Raw genomic sequence first — 20,228 nt, forward strand, 5'->3', positions numbered from 1 at the left:
ATCGACTATGTTCATGACCGACCTAATTAATGATACTTCTAAAGTTCAAGCTTTAAGAACGAAAAATATCATGATAAAAAACATGGACATAATACATAAATATGCATTTTAACTTGGCTTCAACTGACATTTATGTCCTTCAATTTTGAGTGTGCACAAGTAGTCACTTAAATTTATGTAAAATTGAACACATCGGATACAAAATTGTCATATAAAACGTCATTTAGGACAAATATGTCTATTTAGTTTTGTATAAGTTTTGTACCCGAAAAAGACATAGATATCAGTTGAAGTCAAGTTAAAAGATATGTTTATATATTATGCCAAAAATATGTGTTATGCAATACAAATGAAATAAGTCTTATTTCACACTATGAATATAGGACATCGTACAAGAAACCAAAAGGGAACATGTTCACCTGAAATAGTTAGAGCCTAGAAACTTCTTCTTCATGTGTAGTCAAAGATAGCTTTTAAGATTTTGTTGGTTAATTTCACATTCACATTTCAATTTCCACTAAGACTGCTTAAATTTTTCTTCTATATAAGCAAACTTTAAATTACTTAAGTTGCATCCTTAACAGCAACAAAATACAAAATTCTTTTCTTCTTGGGAAAATAAATATGGAGACAAAGCTTACAAGAACCAACACAATATTGTTCCTTTCTTTTCTTTTCCTCACAAATGCATTCATTGCAACATGTCATGAAGTTGGTTAGTATTCTTTAATTTGTCTCTTAAATTATTGTATCTGACACGAGATGATAAAAGAGAAAATTTCCTCTATTGATGAATCATGACAAAGCTCTTGTCATTCAAATAATATTATGAGTTCTAATAATAGTTTGTGTCTCAATTTATAATTTTACGTTGTATCTGACATGATATGATAAAGAGACAATTTCGTTTATTGATGAACGACTGGATTGGCGGGGCTCTTGTCATTCAATTATTATGAGTCACAACTTTATGTTGCATCTGACACAAGATGATAAAGAGAGAACTTCATTTTTTGATGAACATCGGATTGACGAAGCTCTCTCCATTCAATTATTATGAGTTCTAATAATCATTTGTGTCCCAATTTACAACATTACGTTGCATCTGACACAAGATGATAAAGAGAGAGCTTCGTCTATTGACGAACAACCGGATTGACAGACCTCTTGCCATTCAATTATGATCGAGCTCTAATAATCATTTGTGTCTCCATTTACAACTTTATGTTACATCTGACACAAGATGATAAAAAGAGAGTTTTATCTATTCATTTACAACTATATACTATGATTTCTAATTATAATATTTTTTCATGATTTTTTGTTTTTTTTACAGATGATGAAAGTGAGTTTAGTTATGATAAAGAAAGTGAAAATGGACCAACACATTGGGGTGAAATTCATCCAGAATGGAAAATGTGTAACTCTGGAAAATTGCAATCTCCAATTGATCTTTTAAATGAGAGAGTTGAAGTTGTTTCTCATTTGGGAAGACTTCATAGAAGCTACAAAACATCATCCTATGCTACTCTCTTGAATAGAGGACATGATATGATGGTAAGTTTTTCGATCTGTTTGGTACGATGAAACTCATTTTTTCTATTAAATAACTCAAAAGAGGAAAAATTATTATTTTTCCTACTTATGGACGGAAATCATTTTCCTTTTACTATCATTATTTTTCGATTGTTTAACCACACTTATATGTTATTATCTTTAATATTCTATTTTTAGCTCTCTACTTGTCTGACTAATCTAAGATTAATTCATATCACGTGTGACTCATGGAGCAGGAAACAATACTTCCTGCTAGAACGTAAAATCGAGACTTCTAATTAAAAGATAAATTCTAATCAATATTTGTTTATATTATTATTTTTTAAATATTTTTTTGGTAGAATATTTTTCATATATCACTAACTAAAGAACATAAAATCAACAAACTTAACCTACTACACATGAAATTAATCAAATATACAATCATTTTTGTCTACTGTTAATTACTATTTAACCTACCACCTTACTTTTTTGAATTTGCAACAATATAATTTAAAGTTAGGTGTTTAATTTCTTGATATTAAGAGGGAAGTTATATATGGGGTCGTTACATTAGCAACTTGTATTAATTAATTAGTAAATATATGTATAATTTTTTGGAAATTAAATTCCCATGAAATTTAAAAGATTTATTTTTTTATCTTATTTTTTTTTAAAAAAAATTCTTGTGATGAATAATAAATTATTTATTACTTGCAGTTAAGATGGGAAGGTGGAGCTGGACATATTAAAATAAATGGAACAAAATATCAACTCAATCAAGCTCATTGGCATTCACCTTCTGAACATACCATCAATGGAAGAAGGTACTTAATTTATTTATTACTATTATATATTTTTTCGGTACAACGATAAAATTATCTCCGTGTGACTTATAGTTCATTGATTTGACTTTTGAGTCGTGGAATCAGCCACTAATGTTTGTATTAGGATAGGTTGTCTACATCACATCTCATGATGTGTGTCTCGATCTTCACGAAACCCTATGTGAATACGAAATGTTTTGTGCATCGTGCTGTGTATTTTTTTTTTCCTCTTGTAACCAAATATTGTATGAATTAAATAATGCAGATTTGATTTGGAGGTTCATATGGTACATGAAAGTGAAGATGGAAAGACTGCAGTTGTTGGAATAATGTACAAAATTGGAAGAGCTGATCCCTTCTTGTCTATGGTACATTACACTAAACACAAATTAATTTTATACACTGACAATATAAAAAAAATTTAACATTATTATAAGCTCTAGCACACACAAAAAATTATGTGTACGTCACTAATTATAATATACATTTAATTTCAGATTGAGAGTGATTTGAAAGCTCTAGCACATACAAAAAATGTGGAGAGAAATATAGGAGTAATTGATCCAAAAAAAGTGAAGTTGGGTAGCAGAAAATATTATAGATATATTGGCTCCTTGACTGTTCCTCCTTGCACTCAAGATGTTGTATGGACTATTGTAAGAAAGGTAATTTTCAAAACTCTAAAATTACGAGTTTGAGCTGTGAAATCAGTCAACATATATTATTCATGTGAAAGCGCAATATTTCATGCTTGTAATGTATTTTGAAGTTAATATTCGATATCATTTGTTTTGTATTTTATCAGGTGAGGACTGTTACAAAAGAACAAATGAAGCTAATTCGCGAAGCGGTTCATGATGTGAGTTATTTAGAATTATGTTTTATATCCTAATAATTTATCAATTATTCTAGCTTCATATTTAGATTTAACTTAATTATAATATACGTTGACATTAAAATTGATCAACGATAAATTAAGTTGACATATGATAATATATAAGTTTTCATAGCAAGTCTTATGAGTATATTCCTCCGTCTCAATATAAGTCGTAGATATTTATGTACCTATAAATTATTTCAATAACACTCTCGATTTATTTTTTTGTAGGAATCTGAGACAAATTCAAGACCAGTCCAAGCAACAAACAAACGAACAATTCAACTCTATAGACCAAATGATCCTAAAGAATAATTGATTATTCTACAATATAATCTCAAAAATAAAAAATATTTCTATACTTCTAGTTATAATAATTATGATGATTTTGTTTATGGTACCAAAAAAATAAGAGCTCAATATATGAGCTAGAAATGGCCTTTATTTATTATATTTTATTTATTTATTATAGCATGATTGTAATTCTTTCCATTATATAGTATATTTATTTGTTGTATTATATATTGATTATTCAATAGTAAATTATTATAGCAAAATAATTATTCAATATTTCTGTTGTTGACCTATTTTGTCTTAATCAATTATTCTCTCAACAACCCCACAAAAAGCAACAAATGTTGAAAGGTTCATTAATTATAATTAGTAAACCATCAAATAATTGTTAATTGGACAACATTATGTCAAACATTTATCAAAGAATTACAATATAATTTTGATTCGACGCACAGTATCCGTATTATATTATAGCTCAATAAATTCATATCCACACTAAAAAAAAATAGGGTTGTGCATACCTACAACTGTAAAAAATTGTTAATTGAAAACTTTCATTTGTTGTCCATCTGATTTTTTTATTTTTATTTTTTTGTTGTTTTTTCTTCAATAAACTTATGTATACAACTGAAAAAATTGGAATTTAACTATAAACTTCATAACTAATTTGTTCGTAGTTAATGAAAATTCATTGCTAATTCATCATTAAATAGGATTAGCGACGAATTTTACAATTAAGCTACAAATTTTGTATGTCGGTAAATTTGGCAAAAAAAATTAGTACTAAGAAATGATTATGAAACCGATCAATAAAAACTCGAATTCAAAGTTAAAAGGTAACCAAATAATGGTAAGTAGCTCATAGTCCAACGACTTACTAAATAAAAATTTTCAATGCCTAAACGGTCATTTGACCAATCGTTATTAATTTAGACAAGTCATTCAAAGCCTAGCGATTTATCCGTTTTGGTTATATGGCAAAATAAGTGTCCGGTTATACATTTTTTATAAGAAAAAGTGACCCTTTAGGCTTCGTTTTTTTTTAAAAAAAAAACTACTAATTAATTGTGTCACACTACTAGCTAGATACCTTAGCAGGTTCTATCATAAACATGAAGAAAATATCCCATACTACTTTGTATGTCTATTTGCCAAGTAGATAACAGTTGGACATACACCACCTTCTTTAGACTCTACTTGTGAGATTACAACTGATTTTTTTGATAACATGAATATGATTAACAAGAAACTTAGCACTCCATGAGACACATTTGGGACGAGTTGGAGTGCTAAGTTGCCCGTTAAGACCAACTTGAGGTGTGATGTGCACTTCTGAAGCTGAAGTGCTTACTTGCCAGTTGAGGCCAAGTTTGACTCTCTAATTGCAATGCATTTAATTGTAAGACAACTCATGTGTATAGCATTATATGTAGTATTTTCTACATTTTGTAAGAGCCCGACTTGAACTCGTAACTTCTTGATCACATGACAACAATTTTATTTGTTAGTCAACTGCTCTCCTTTTAAATTAAAAGAATTGTTATAATAAAAAGAGCGACTTTCACATATAACAAACAAGAAAATCATATTTGTATACTATAGTAAAGTTTGCATAATTGCGCTTCATAGCAAACATATATATGTATAATTCGCTATACATATACAATTGAAAGCTATGTCTATTTTGATATACATATATACAAAAAAGAAGCAATTGTATAATTCGCTGGCTCCTCTTCAGATTTGTATAATTTTGCTGGCAGGCCATTTGTATAAATTGTTGTTAGCCTCTCGTTTGTATAAATCATTGACAAAAATATTTGTATATTAAAAATCGCTCTCTATTTCGCTTTATACAGACATAAATTATACATTATACAAACATAAATTATACATTATATTTGTATAATCTGTGTTTGTATAAAACGAGAAGAGAGAAAGGCAAAAGAGAACTGGGCAGGAGAATATTTTTATTGTATAATTATAAGTGTATAAGACGAATATATATGTATTTGCATGTGTATATACAATTTTCTCTCGCTTTATACAAACATAAACACAATTTATATATTTCTGTTGTATAAAGCAAGAGAAGCGAGCGACAGAGAGAGCGAGCGAGAGAGGGAGAGTGGCGAGCGAGAGTTTGAGGGAGAGAGGCGGCTGGCAAACAATTTGTTATAGGGCACAATTAAATCAAAGTGTGGTTATACCATTTAATTTGAATTAATAATTTGCCATTATGTACAATTTTCCCTAATAAAAAATAATAATCTTGATATGCGGGGATGAAGTATCATATTATTTTATCCCAAATTCTATATGGGATAGTAATCTCACAATTTTAAATAAATAACAATAAAATAACTTCAGAGCTGATTAAAAATCATAAAATATTATATATTTTTATCTTACGTATCCAATAGTCTTCTGTTATGAAGCGTAGTAGGTTTATAAAATTGAGTAAATTAACTAAATGACATATTAAATATTATATATGTTCCAAAATGTATTTAAATTTTAAAAATATATAAAAAAAAAGATATTTTATAATACCTTATTTTTTCTTTTCAAGTTTCCAACATATCGTATCAGTCTTGAACTCGTGATCTAGCGGTGCGGAGAAAACTCCCTCAATCACGTGAACAAGAGCGAATGATGTCCTTTATTAAACAAGCAAAATTATTAATAGCTTAATAATTAATATCAAATGAGCCAAACCAACTAGTTTTTAAATTGCCGATTATATTCATTATTTACGTTTTTCTAATCGATATACATATATCATATACTATATATTATTATAGATATACTTTTATATAGAAAATATATACATATGGTATATCTACCATCTAGCAATTTTAGTATTAGCGGTTGGATGAGTAATTATGTAGGTTAGTTTTTACTACTATACAAATTACACAGCGGTAAACCTTCATATATTACTCTGTTTGTCTCGTAGTAATTGTTAAGATTATTAAAAGTATTTATCTTAAAATATTTATTACTGTGTGTGTTGACATTTAATTTTGGCCTAACATTTTCAAAATTCGTAACTTTTAAGTTTTATTTATTCAATAGTTCAAAATATATTTTTTATAATTTTAAGTAAGTTTATCGATATTCATCCTTATTTGCCAAATTTCAGTATTTTTTATAAGTTAATTTTAATTGCATTATTTTTTGTCACAACCGATTGAATACGTTCAAATATTTGTTCATTTTGATTAAATCGTTATTTTTGTTAAATTGCACTTTTTACATGTCATTAGTTATGTTCATTACATTCTTTTTAATATTCATTTTATTCGTTACATTTGTTAATATTCATTTTGATATTTTGCACAGTCTAGAAATTCATTCAAATATAGATAAGATTTCATACACAAATATTTTATTTAACTAGCGATTTCGGCCCACGATTTTAAGATAATGGTATTATATTATATGTGGTTTTCAATTTTCCATTTAAGTAATAGCTTAGTCATTAAGTTAGATGGTGGTGGATAAAATTTTAGGAGTAATTTCAAATTTTTTAAGTCTTAAGAAATTCTTTTAGGGTTCATAATTTTCCGATGGGGGATAAAATTTTCGGGTATAATTTGATGATTTTCTTTATTAGTTATTAATGCCTTAATATTGTTAATTGGTTGTTGTTTATTATTGAAGTTACAAAAGTTGGTCTGCTCTTTTCTTCTTTCATAAGTGTTAATTATGTTCTATTTTATTTATTTTTATTTTTTTGTTCTTAAATGGATTTATGTTAAGACTTGGGAAAATGCATAAGTACCCTCCAGTCTATGCCCAAAATTCTTGAGACACACCTAACATTATTTGTTAAAATTGACCGATAAAGAAATTACCGTTGATTTTCATGGCCTCCCATGTTAATAAGACGGATTTTTTATTTTAAGTTATTATTTTTATTCATGTTTATTTGCTACTAACACTTTTACTAAGCGTCTTTACAGGTACACAAAGTTGCTTCTCATTGGAGCTATTCGAATGAAGTTCGAATTATATTGTATATTCATTGTTTTGTAAATATCGATGTTAGGCAAACTTTAGGCCGTGTTTTATATTATTGTTTTATTTTTTTACTTGTGAATATCACATATTTGTTTTACTTGTATATTGTTTTATCTCCTTTTCAATTTGAAAAAAAATGAATTCAGTCGGGAACCACAGTTGTGGATTTCGAAGGATGCCTAACACCTTCCCTTCGGAATAACTTGAACCACTTACCTAGAATCTAACGGTTTCGTAGATCACTTAAATGGTTTCCTATTTTTTCCTAAAATTAGGAGGCGACTCCTTCAAAATTCGTTTATTCTTAAAATTCTTTTTACAATTGAGTTAATTGATTATTTTTTGAGTCACCACGACGTTTTGCCCTATTTGAATAAAGTAGGGATGTAAACATTGTGCAAAATCAGAACAAAATTAATTATTTCTTTTCCATTTAATCCTTAGTGATTATTGGTTGATCTTATGTTTGTTCAAATATCAATAATGTTAATTTATCTTTTTTATTAAATCGAGTGTAATTTATCAAAGAGAAATAAAAATAACATATAAAAATATTTTTTATTTATAATCTCTTAAAGGACATGTAAAAGAGAAATACGGTAAATAATATGAAATGGATAAGTACATGTCAATTAAGCATTTACATTGTGTGTAATTCAATGTGAAAATTTCATTAGTATAATGTCAACCTTTGACTTGATCCTGGAACACGTTTCCCATTAATTGCCGCATGTGCTTGAAATTTTTACCTCGTTGTGCGAGTTCAATTTTATATATACTGATAAAAAGATTTGGAGGTCGAAGTTTAGGGTAGAATATTAATAAGTATATAGTTGAGCATTAATGTAGTTCTTGCCTCGATATTTGTTGTTTTCTTTGCTTTATTTATCATATTATTTGTTGTTGGTACTTGTTTGTTTTTCACATGACTTCTTTACTATTGTATCTGTTATACATTCTTAATTTTTTATATGTTTACTCGAGTTGAGAGTCTATAACAAACAGTTTCTCTATCTTCACAAAGTAGGATAGGTTGCATACGTAAACCATCCTCCGAAACCTAACTTGTGGAATTACACTTAGTATATATATTGTTTTTGTTGTTGTAGATTGATAAATAGTTAGTGATAATACAGATATAAAACACAAATAATACTTGATAATTCATATATGAAATTTCACAAAGGTAACACTTTTGATCATTATCTAAAAAAACTACACTCTTAAATTATAGTATGAACTATGAACTTATTGTACACTTTCTTAAATCCGTATTTAGTCAAAATCAAACAAATTGAAATAAATGGGGTAATAACCTTAATTTCTCGTACAATATTTGTGAATGGATGATTAAACAAAATAATTAACCTTAATTACTCATTCAGCGTTTCTAGTAAAGCATGAATTAGGTAAGTGATTTGGAAAAAATTAAGAAACATGTGTGAGAAAAAAGAATAAATCAAGAAGTTTGAAAACGCACAAATTAAAATTTCCTTTTTATAATATATTATAATTAATCTTCTTCTTTTTTTCTCTCTTTTTTCTAATGTCAAAATTATAATGACATGGTAATTAGATATTTCGAATTCAAACTTAGAAAAATAAACCGCCTTTGATAGGAATAGTGTGTTACCATCCAAAATAGGTAGCTAGCATTTCTCCATGAAAGTAATTAGTCAATGCTCGAAATGAATAATACTCAAGTAAAAAATAAAATAAAGAATTCGTATATTGTGGAATAATTGATTCAATATAGTCACCAAAAGATGTGGTAAAATAGATGGAAAGTACTCTCCATTCTTAACTAGAATCAACTCGAAACGGAAAAATCCTTGATAAAGAATTTTTTTACTAAGTGAATTAAATCTACTCGGCGAAAATCTGAATTGATTAGATTATAATATTCCTTGATACATGGAATATAGTAAAAGTAAATTTAGAGACTCGATTACATATTCATGTGAATTCAATAATTTTATATATACAGAGAGAGAGAGTCAAAGTTGACAAAGGACTATTAGGGAGAATTTTCAAACAAAATCCTTCAACAAATAACAACCCACGAATTAATAAACAAATATTTAATTGTGATTCACATTTTCCTTAATCTCCCTTCCTTGCACTAATTGTCATTAAACTTCACTAGGTCCATTTTGCCAACTTCCTTTTTTATATGCTCTAGCAACTATTGAAATTTACCGCGTTAACCTTCTTCCAAATTTATACTTATAGAGATATCTTAAGTACGAAAGAAAATATTTTCGCGAAACACGTTTTTTAGGGAAATAAGTCGATTTCTTATTTTTCTATTTTTTGTGTTCGGTATGTAAATAATAAAATATTATTCTAAAAGTATTTGTATATATCTAAACAAATACTACGAAAACTAAGTAGGGATGGGGATGGGGGCTACAGGATGATGGTATGAAATTTGTTTTTCCTACTTCTATAGTAGATAAGTCATTTTTCTCATTTTAAAAAAACATATTTTAGTACGAATATATTTTTTTAAAATTTTGATCAATCGAGCCTAACAAAATTGGATACTTAATGCTTATTTTTATACAATATGTATATCTTATTTAACTTTTGACTCTTGACTTATAAGATTAACTTTATATAACATCATTTGGTGTAAATATTAGGCATGAATAGTGTATTTCTCACACATGTTTACTTTTGCTGGAATAAAGTTTGTGTATATTATTATTTTTATCTTATAAAATTATATTGAATTTGTTGTTATTATTTAATTTACACTAATCCATAGATTTTTATTATTATTATTATTGTAGAAATTCATGATAGGTCATTGAAACAATCAGCATAGCTACTTATAGATGTCATTGTGTCAAATTAAGGACAATTTCAATTATCAATTAATCAAATAAATCATAGAAGAATAATTATTTTAATTAAAGGGTTGCCACACGCAACAACTCTCCAAGGCTTCTCTAGAGTGTCTAGAAGGTGGCAAATAATAATAAAAAAACATATACAATACAACACAATCTATATAGTATTCGAGACGATGAAAAATATTTTAAGTCTTCAACTTTTTTTACTGTACAAATAGAATAATTTTATATTGCATGAATGTGCTTTTTGAATTTGAACTAATCCGGAGTTGTATGCTAGAAAGGGGGAGAAGTCAAAAACTATATTGCTGGATTAGTGAAAATTATGTCGCGATATATTTGACCCTAAAAGATCAGAACAAGATATCCACACTTCTACATGAATATTATTTATTTATTTTATTTTTCAACATCAGGTTCTTGTCAAATATAACAAACAATTTCCAAATAATTCTAACATATAAAATAATTTGTTAAATAATTAAAACAAAAGGATTCAAAATCAATTCATAGATTTTGTATGTTTATTATAATATTAAGGAAATGAAATATTCTAGAAATACTTGATAGGTCATCAGAATGATCAGCATATAATACTTTACTTGTAATTATGTCAAATTAAAGAATAATTTCAAGTATCAAAGAATTAAATAATAAATTAAAAATCACTTTAATTAATTAAGGATTCCCAATGGTGTCTAGAAGGTTGCAATAAAAAAAACAGAAAAATAATAATCAAAATTCGCAGCGTTCTGTCCATATAATGGCACTTTAAAAAATTACATACCATAACGAATTATACAATTTTATAACATGTATATATATACGTCTTTGTGTATCTAAAAACTCTAATTGTTAGTGTCCATACATACAAACACATATAATGACATAAAAATAAAGTTGATCAGATATACATTCAATTTTTACTTTGAAAATACCTATATATATACATATATAATTACAATCAAATATATAATATAACTCGTAATTTTAATTAAAATGAGATATTATACGTGCATTAGTGCATGCATACGTTGGCATGTATTTTACTGCGTTTTGAAATCAAAGTATTTCTGCTTCATTTTAAATATCGCAAAATCTTACTATATTTTTGTTGCAAAAATAGACCCTTTAATAAGGCTATTTGTGCAATTTAAAAAAAATATATACATAAATAGTTCTTAATATCTTATTTTGTTAAGGGTACTCAGAATATATTATTTAATCACTTCGTATATCATTTTTTTTATACGTAAGTTACAATATTTTATTACGGTCATTACTGGTAGGTGAAATTCCTAGTACTTCCCGCTGCTGCAGCCACCAAATTGCTCTTTGATGGATTCTACCTTAACAAATAGCAAAATGGTTGAGTTAGCGATAAATAATTTAATAAAAATTTAAAAAGATCGACTTTCACATATTTAATAATGATTAATCGACGCTTATTTATACTACTTGTGATTTAAGAATATTCGGGTGAAAATACAGATTAAAAATAAAGATAAGTTTAGATTTTGAGAAAATAAGAACTTAGAAAAAAAAGAACTACAACTAAATAATATTGACAATATGAATATTCATTTAATTCTATTTGATTGAAAAATTGAAATATAATATATTTCCAACATGAAGAGTCAAAAAGGAAATATATTTGAAAAAGAGATGTCGGTTGTCTTTTTATGTTTTAATTAAAAGAAAACAACATATGCTTCAAACTTGCTTAACTATCGCTAAAGGTTGTAGTGGAATGAAATTTTGTCACAAAGTCGAATCAATATTTTTACTAAAGAAATAAAAGTTTAAAATAAGTATACGAAATAAAAAAATTAATAAAGTCTCTTTCACTTCCAAGGATAGATTTCGAATGCGAGTAGGGTTGAAAATAAAATTAAAAATGATAAAAGTATGTGTGTTATGTAACATGAATCAATTTAATTAGACATGATCTCAATATGAATATCAAACTCCCTATGAATTACAAATTCGTTATTATATATATAATATAATTTTATAATAAAATCTAAACCCCCTAGCGATCCCCTAACTCAATCGATAAGACGAATCGACTATGTTCATGACCGACCTTAATGATAGATCTAGAGTTCAAGCTTTAAGAACGAAAAATATCATGATAAAAAACATGGACATAATACATAAATATGTATTTTAACTTGGCTTCAACTAACATTTATGTCCTTCAATTTTGAGTGTGCACAAGTAGTCACTTAAATTTATGTAAAATTAAACACATAGGATACAAAATTGTCATATAAAACGTCATTTAGGACAAATATGTCTATTTAGTTTTGTATAAGTTTTGTACCCGAAAAAGACATAGATATCAGTTGAAGTCAAGTTAAAAGATATGTTTATATATTATGCCAAAAATATGTGTTATGCAATACAAATGAAATAAGTCTTATTTCACACTATGAATATAGGACATCGTACAAGAAACCAAAAGGGAACATGTTCACCTGAAATAGTTAGAGCCTAGAAACTTCTTCTTCATGTGTAGTCAAAGATAGCTTTTAAGATTTTGTTGGTTAATTTCACATTCACATTTCAATTTCCACTAAGACTGCTTAAATTTTTCTTCTATATAAGCAAACTTTAAATTACTTAAGTTGCATCCTTAACAGCAACAAAATACAAAATTCTTTTCTTCTTGGGAAAATAAATATGGAGACAAAGCTTACAAGAACCAACACAATATTGTTCCTTTCTTTTCTTTTCCTCACAAATGCATTCATTGCAACATGTCATGAAGTTGGTTAGTATTCTTTAATTTGTCTCTTAAACTATTGTATCTGACACGAGATGATAAAAGAGAAAATTTCCTCTATTGATGAATCATGACAAAGCTCTTGTCATTCAAATAACATTATGAGTTCTAATAATAGTTTGTGTCTCAATTTATAATTTTACGTTGTATCTGACATGATATGATAAAGAGACAATTTCGTTTATTGATGAACAACTGGATTGGCGGGGCTCTTGTCATTCAATTATTATGAGTTACAACTTTACGTTACATCTGACACAAGATGATAAAGAGAGAGCTTCATCTTTTGATGAACATCGGATTGACAAAGCTCTCTCCATTCAATTATTATGAGTTCTAATAATCACTTGTGTCTCAATTTACATCATTACATTGCATCTGACACAAGATGATAAAGAGAGAGCTTCGTCTTTTGACGAACAACCAGATTGACAGACCTCTTGCCATTCAATTATGATCGAGCTCTAATAATCATTTGTGTCTCAATTTACAACTTTATGCTACATCTGACACAAGATGATTAAAAGAGAGTTTTATCTATCGATTTACAACTATATACTATGATTTCTAATTATAATATTTTTTCATGATTTTTTATTTATTTTTTACAGATGATGAAAGTGAGTTTAGTTATGATAGAGAGAGTGAAAATGGACCAACACATTGGGGTGAAATTCATCCAGAATGGAAAATGTGTAACTCTGGAAAATTGCAATCTCCAATTGATCTTTTAAATGAGAGAGTTGAAGTTGTTTCTCATTTGGGAAGACTTCATAGAAGCTACAAAACATCATCCTATGCTACTCTCTTGAATAGAGGACATGATATGATGGTAAGATATTTTTCGATCTGTTTGGTAAGATGGAACTCATTTTTCTTTCAAATAACTTAAAAAGAGGAAAAATGTTTTTTTTTCTACTTATGGACGGAAATCATTTTCCTTTCATATAATCAATATATGTTAATATTATTATTTTTTAAATATTTTTCATATATCACTAACTAAAGAACATAAAATGAACAAACTTAACCTACTACACATGAAATTAATCAAATATACAATCATTTTTGTCTACTGTTAATTACTATTTAACCTACCACCTTACTTTTTTGAATTTGTAACTATATAATATAAAGTTAGGTGTTTAATTTCTTGATATGGGGTCGTTACATTAGCAACTTGTATTAATTAATTAGTAAATGTATGTATAGTTTTTTGGAAATTAAATTCCAATGAAATTTAAAAGATTTATTTTTTATTTTATTTTATTTAAAAATTATTCTTGTGATGAATAATAAATTATTTATTACTTGCAGTTAAGATGGGAAGGTGGAGCTGGACATATTAAAATAAATGGAACTAAATATCAACTCAATCAAGCTCATTGGCATTCACCTTCTGAACATACCATCAATGGAAGAAGGTACTTAATTTATTTATTACTATTATATAATAGTACTTTTTCAGTGTAACGATAAAATTATCTCTGTGTGACTTATAGTTCATTGATTTGACTTTCGAGTGATTGGAACCAATCACTAATATTTATATTAGGATAGGTTGTTTACACATCACATCTCATGATGTGTGTCTTGATCTTCACGAAACCCTGCATGAATACGAAATGTTTTGTGCATCGAGCTGTCTATTTTTTTTTCTCTTGTAACCAAATATTGTATGAATTAAATAATGCAGATTTGATTTGGAGGTTCATATGGTACATGAAAGTGAAGATGGAAAGACTGCAGTTGTTGGAATAATGTACAAAATTGGAAGAGCTGATCCCTTCTTGTCTATGGTACATTACACTAAACACAAATTAATTTTTTATACACTGACAGTATAAAAAAAATTCAACATTATTATAAGCTCTAGCACACACAAAAAATTATGTGTACGTCACTGATTATAATATATATTTAATTTCAGATTGAGAGTGATTTGAAAGCTCTAGCACATATAAAAAATGTGGAGAGAAATATAGGAGTAATTGATCCAAAAAAAGTGAAGTTGGGTAGCAGAAAATATTATAGATATATTGGCTCCTTGACTGTTCCTCCTTGCACTCAAGATGTTGTATGGACTATTGTAAGAAAGGTAATTTTCAAAACTCTAAAATTATGAGTTTGAGCTGTGAAATCAGTCAACACATATTATTCATGTCAAAGCGCAATATTTCATGCTTGTAATGTATCTTGAAGTTAATATTCGATATCATTTGTTTTGTATTTTATCAGGTGAGGACTGTTACAAAAGAACAAATGAAGCTAATTCGCGAAGCAGTTCATGATGTGAGTTATTTAGAATTATGTTTTATATCCTAATAATTTATCAATTATTCTAGCTTCATATTTAGATTTAACTTAATTATAATATACGTTGACATTAAAATTGATCAACGATAAATTAAGTTGACATATGATAATATATAAGTTTTCATAGCAAGTCTTATAAGTATATCCCTCCGTCTCAATATAAGTCGTAGATATTTGTGTACCTATAAATCGTTTCAATAACACTCTCGATTTTTTATTTTTTTATTTTGTAGGAATCTGACACAAATTCAAGACCAGTCCAAGCAACAAACAAACGAACAATTCAACTCTATAGACCAAATGATCCTAAAGAATAATTGATTATTCTATAATATAATCTCAAAAATAAAATATATTTCTATAGTTCTAGTTATAATAATTATGATGATTTTGTTTATTGTACCAAAAAAATAAGAGCTCAAAATATATGAGCTAGAAATTGCCTTTATTTATTTTTATTATTTATAACATGATTGTAATTCTTTCCATTATATTGTATATTTATTATTTGTTGTATCATATATTGATCATTCAATATTAAATTATTATAGCAAAATAATTGAAGTCATTTAGTTCTTTGTAAATTGTTATCATTGGGCCCCTCAATATTTCTGTTGTTGACATATTTGTCTTAATCAATTATTCTCTCAACAACCCCACAAAAAGCAACAAATGTTGAAAGGTTCTTTAATTATAATTACTAAACCATCAAATAATTGTTAATTGGACAGAATTATGTCAAACATTCATCAAAGAGTTACAATATAGTTTTCATTCGATGCTCAATAACCATATTATATTATGCTCAATAAATTCAGATTCACATCAAAAAAAATATAGGGGTATGCTAACTTTGGGTCAAATCAACAACCAAATTGATATTAATAAGGTTATTGAGTTAATGATTCGAGATATTAGTTTGTCAATTTTGTAATGATTAAGTGTCCTATGATTATTGAGTTCTTTTGTTTAAGTCTTGATTTGTCACTTTATTTAATGGATAACTCGATAACCTGATAAGAAAAGTAAAATTACATTTTTATCCTTGCGTACATTTTACTCGAAACACTTTTGGAATATATATATACTATGGTATTTCTTAGAATTGATCACTCTTGAAACAATTCTTCTTTAGGCAAGCGGTACAAGTGGCATACCTAGTTGTGTACAAAATTGTTAGTAATTAAAAACTCATTTGTTGTCCATATGATTTTCTATTATTTTATTTTGTAGTTTTTTCTTCAACAAACTTATGTATACTACTGAAAAAATTTGGAATTTACTATAAACTTCATTGCTAATATGTCGTTGTTTTGCTCGTAGTTTATGAAATTTCGTTACTAATTCAATGCTAAATAGTATTAGTGATGAATTTTGTTATTTAGCTACAAAATTTATCTGTCGCTAAATTCTATTAAAAAAATTAGTAGTAGGAAATGATCAAGATAACCCAATAATCAAAATCTTATTGGTTTGGTTATCAAATTTACAAGCTACATATTCGATAATCGATAATGTTCACACCCGAATGAAACCGACGGGTAAAAACTTAAATTCGGAGCTAAAATGACCGCTTTTATTATCAAAAATGCATAAAGAGATACTGTTTTTTTTATATAACCAAAACGGACAAATCACTAGGTTTTGATCGCGACTTGTCCAAATTAATAACGGTTGATCAAATGATTGTTTATCCATTTAAATAATTATTTTTTTAGTAGGTGGCTCAGTTTTAAGGGTACCTGTATGCCTTTTAACTCGGAATTCTTTAAAAACCCTACTTGTATCACACTATATATTAGCTAGATACCTTAGGAGGTTCTATTATAAACATCAAGAAAATATTCCATACTATTTTTTCTGTCTATATTTTTATTTGCCAAGTAGAAAACAGTTGGATATACAAATTGTGGCCGGCTACTTAATATAATATAAAATTTTCCACAACCAAACAATTCAGTCACAATTGGCTATTACTACTATTATTGCAATAAATAAAACTAATTAATGGGAAATTCCCTTTCATATACTTCACTGCTTGGCCTGCCATGATGATATCTGATTGAACTTTATAATATTCATTTTTGAGAAATTAACTTAAATAGTCGCTCATCCAATAATAATAATAATACGCGGCAGATGTATAATATATATGTATATATTGATGAATGGAATGATCCCATTTCGAACCAAGATAAAATTAAATTCCTAGACTCCTTATAAGGCTTGAATAGTCCTTATCCCTTTGACATATTTCTTCTAGAGAATCTCCTAATTGTACCAAAACAACTAGAAAGAGCGGCCCTAGATAAAGAATGCGTCTTAGGCCTACTCACACGTTAAAAATTAGCTCAAAGAAAATAAGATCTCGTCCCAGTCTGATGTGGAATATTCCATTCATCATATATGTTTGGTGTAACAATTGTTAAATATTTTATACTATTTCTTCCATCATCTTATTTTCTCCCCTCCCATATCAACATCATTCTTTCATTTGCCACATTCTTGATTATTCACTTTTTCTCTTGTTGCATGCCATGATTTTTCATTGGCTTCTACTAGTAATTTTGACCTTTATTGGCTCAAGTTATGGCCAACAATACTATGATTCAACTTCATGTTTTTCTAGTATAACTTCTCCAGGTACAAAATACACATGTACTTCACCAAATGATTCTTGTCAAACATTTTTGATCTATAGAGCTAATCAAGATTTCACAACAATCTCTGATGTTTCATACTTGTTTGGGATATTGAATCCTGATGATCAATTACTCCTCAACATGAACAACGTCTCGTCTTCGTCTCAAATTCTTGAAATTGGAAGAGAGGTGATTATTCCAATTCAATGTTCTTGTTTAGGTGAATTCTTTCAAGCAAATGTTAGTTACATTGCACCTACAAACACAAAATTCAACGACGTTGCTTGTGGAGTTTTTGAAGGTCTAGTTAAGTCTGTCACGCTTTTTCAAGAAAACATTTTCACCAAAATGTCTAACGACAATGAAATCAAAGGTGGAACAGAGTTGATTGTACCTTTAAAATGTGCGTGTCCTGATAAATTATTTGGTCCTGTATTAAAGTACCTTGTGACGTATCCTTTTATATCAGGTGACGATACAGGAAAAGTAAGTGAAAAATTCAAGATTCCTGTTGAAGATATATGGAGAGTGAATAATTTGAGTTTTAATCCTACTGTATACTCAAACACAACAATTTTGGTACCATTGAGTAAAGAACCATCAATCAATTTCAGTATTCAAAACTCTGAACCTCCTAGTCCTAGATTTCTTCCAACACAACTCGTAGAAAAATCAACAAAAAATAAAAAACTAAAGAAACTCTACATTTCAGGATCAATTGTTGGTTTTCTCCTTCTTGTAGCAACTTTAATCGCTTGTGGTTTATACATAAGGGCGTTAAGGAAATTCAAGGAAGAAAGATGTATTAATCGTTCTACGATACATAAGGGTTCTGTTACTTCATGTTCAACTCCAAGAAGTTCTCCAACAATATCCGGTCCAACGACTACTAGAACATCAACAAATTCTTGTTTATCTCCTGATTTATTTGCAGGAATAAAGTACACATTGGGAGAATACAACATAGATGAATTGACAAACGCGACATGTAATTTTAGTGAAGAAAGTAAGGTAAGTAACAACGTATACAGGGGATGTGTCGATAAAGTTGAAGTATTAATCAAGAAAATACGATTCGATGATACTAAACAAGTGATTGATGTACATTCAAGAATCAATCATGTTAACATTGTGAAATTACAAGGTGTTTGTTATGGTGAAGATGATATAACAGGATCATATCTTGTTTTCGAATATCCATCAAATGGTACATTAAGGGATTGTTTGTCAAATTCCTCTGTTGGTTCTTTAAAATGGCACAAAAGGACTCAAATTGCATTTGACATTGCCATAGGGTTACATTACTTGCACTTTTGTACTATTCCACCTTACACACACATGAACATCAATAGCAAAAACATCTTCTTGACCGCGAATTGGAGGGCTAAGTTAGCTATTTTTGGAGCTAAAGGAGGGGTTGGAACAGCAACGAGTAGGGACATTGGAAGTATAGGAAGTCTTGGAGGGTGGATTGCACCCGAACATCTAGTACATGGCTCGGTGTCTGAAAAAGTAGATATTTTTGCATTCGGAGTAGTATTACTTGAGCTCATATCGGGGAAAGAAGATGTTGATGGGAATTTTTTGAGGGATTCAATTACATTTTTGGGAGGGGGTGTTAATGAAGGAGGATGTTTTGAACAATTGAAGAATTTTATTGATCCATGTCTTAAGGAAGATTACCCTCTAGCTGAGGCATTGTGTTTAGCTGTTTTGGCTAAAGCTTGTATTGAAGATGATCCTCTTCATAGGCCAACTATGGATGATATCATTAAAGTCCTTGCAAGAATGGTATGATTTTCAACATCTGTTGTTTGATATCTGTACTGAAGTCATATATTTCATTCGGTATCATAAGCTTGTATTGAAGATGATCCTCTTCATAGGCCATCTATGGATGATATCATTAAAGTCCTTGCAAGAATGGTATGATTTTCAACATCTGGTGTTCCATTCAATATCATGTATTGTTTACTTGTTAATTAGTCACAATCAATTAATTGTACTTGCCAAGGCAATTGATGTCTTTTTGTAGCTACATTATTCACTATGTATCACAAGTGT

At 28.2% G+C, this 20,228-nt stretch overlaps 2 protein-coding genes across 4 annotated transcripts; both read left to right on the forward strand.

Annotated features, from left to right (window-relative positions):
- Positions 1–599: 599 nt before the first annotated feature.
- Positions 600–15,912, forward strand: LOC125818058 (alpha carbonic anhydrase 7-like). 3 transcript variants are annotated; one of them, XM_049497567.1, is made up of 7 exons: positions 600–715; positions 13,818–14,038; positions 14,524–14,630; positions 14,903–15,005; positions 15,137–15,304; positions 15,445–15,498; positions 15,756–15,912. In XM_049497567.1, the coding sequence occupies exons 1-7, from the start codon at positions 625–627 to the stop codon at positions 15,837–15,839; spliced, it is 828 nt and encodes a 275-aa protein (XP_049353524.1). In that variant the 5' UTR covers positions 600–624; the 3' UTR covers positions 15,840–15,912. The 3 variants fall into 3 exon arrangements, with proteins under 3 accessions (XP_049353524.1, XP_049353523.1, XP_049353522.1); XM_049497566.1 differs by lacking the exons at positions 13,818–14,038; positions 14,524–14,630; positions 14,903–15,005; ... (1 more) ...; positions 15,445–15,498; positions 15,756–15,912 and adding exons at positions 1,337–1,557; positions 2,257–2,363; positions 2,629–2,731; ... (1 more) ...; positions 3,169–3,222; positions 3,472–3,827 and having other exon boundaries at positions 618–715; XM_049497565.1 differs by lacking the exon at positions 600–715 and adding an exon at positions 13,079–13,194.
- Positions 15,913–18,305: 2,393 nt separating this feature from the next.
- On the forward strand, positions 18,306–19,961 carry LOC125818319 (protein LYK5-like). Its single transcript, XM_049497857.1, has one exon. The coding sequence runs from the start codon at positions 18,306–18,308 to the stop codon at positions 19,959–19,961; it is 1,656 nt and encodes a 551-aa protein (XP_049353814.1).
- The last annotated feature ends 267 nt before the right edge of the window (positions 19,962–20,228 follow it).

The sequence above is a fragment of the Solanum verrucosum genome, unplaced genomic scaffold, assembly GCF_900185275.1.
Source record: "Solanum verrucosum unplaced genomic scaffold, falcon-dt-bn FXZP01000253.1, whole genome shotgun sequence".
NCBI classification, from domain to species: Eukaryota; Viridiplantae; Streptophyta; class Magnoliopsida; order Solanales; family Solanaceae; genus Solanum; species Solanum verrucosum.

Excerpts from the sequence above, each read along its gene's own strand:
- LOC125818058 (XM_049497567.1), top strand. The coding sequence starts at position 625 with ATGGAGACAAAGCTTACAAGAACCAACACAATATTGTTCCTTTCTTTT. Across the intron at positions 716-13,817 it reads TGCAACATGTCATGAAGTTG|ATGATGAAAGTGAGTTTAGT; the intron begins GTTAGTATTCTT and ends TATTTTTTACAG. Across the intron at positions 14,039-14,523 it reads ATAGAGGACATGATATGATG|TTAAGATGGGAAGGTGGAGC; the intron begins GTAAGATATTTT and ends TATTACTTGCAG.
- LOC125818319 (XM_049497857.1), top strand. The coding sequence starts at position 18,306 with ATGAACAACGTCTCGTCTTCGTCTCAAATTCTTGAAATTGGAAGAGAG.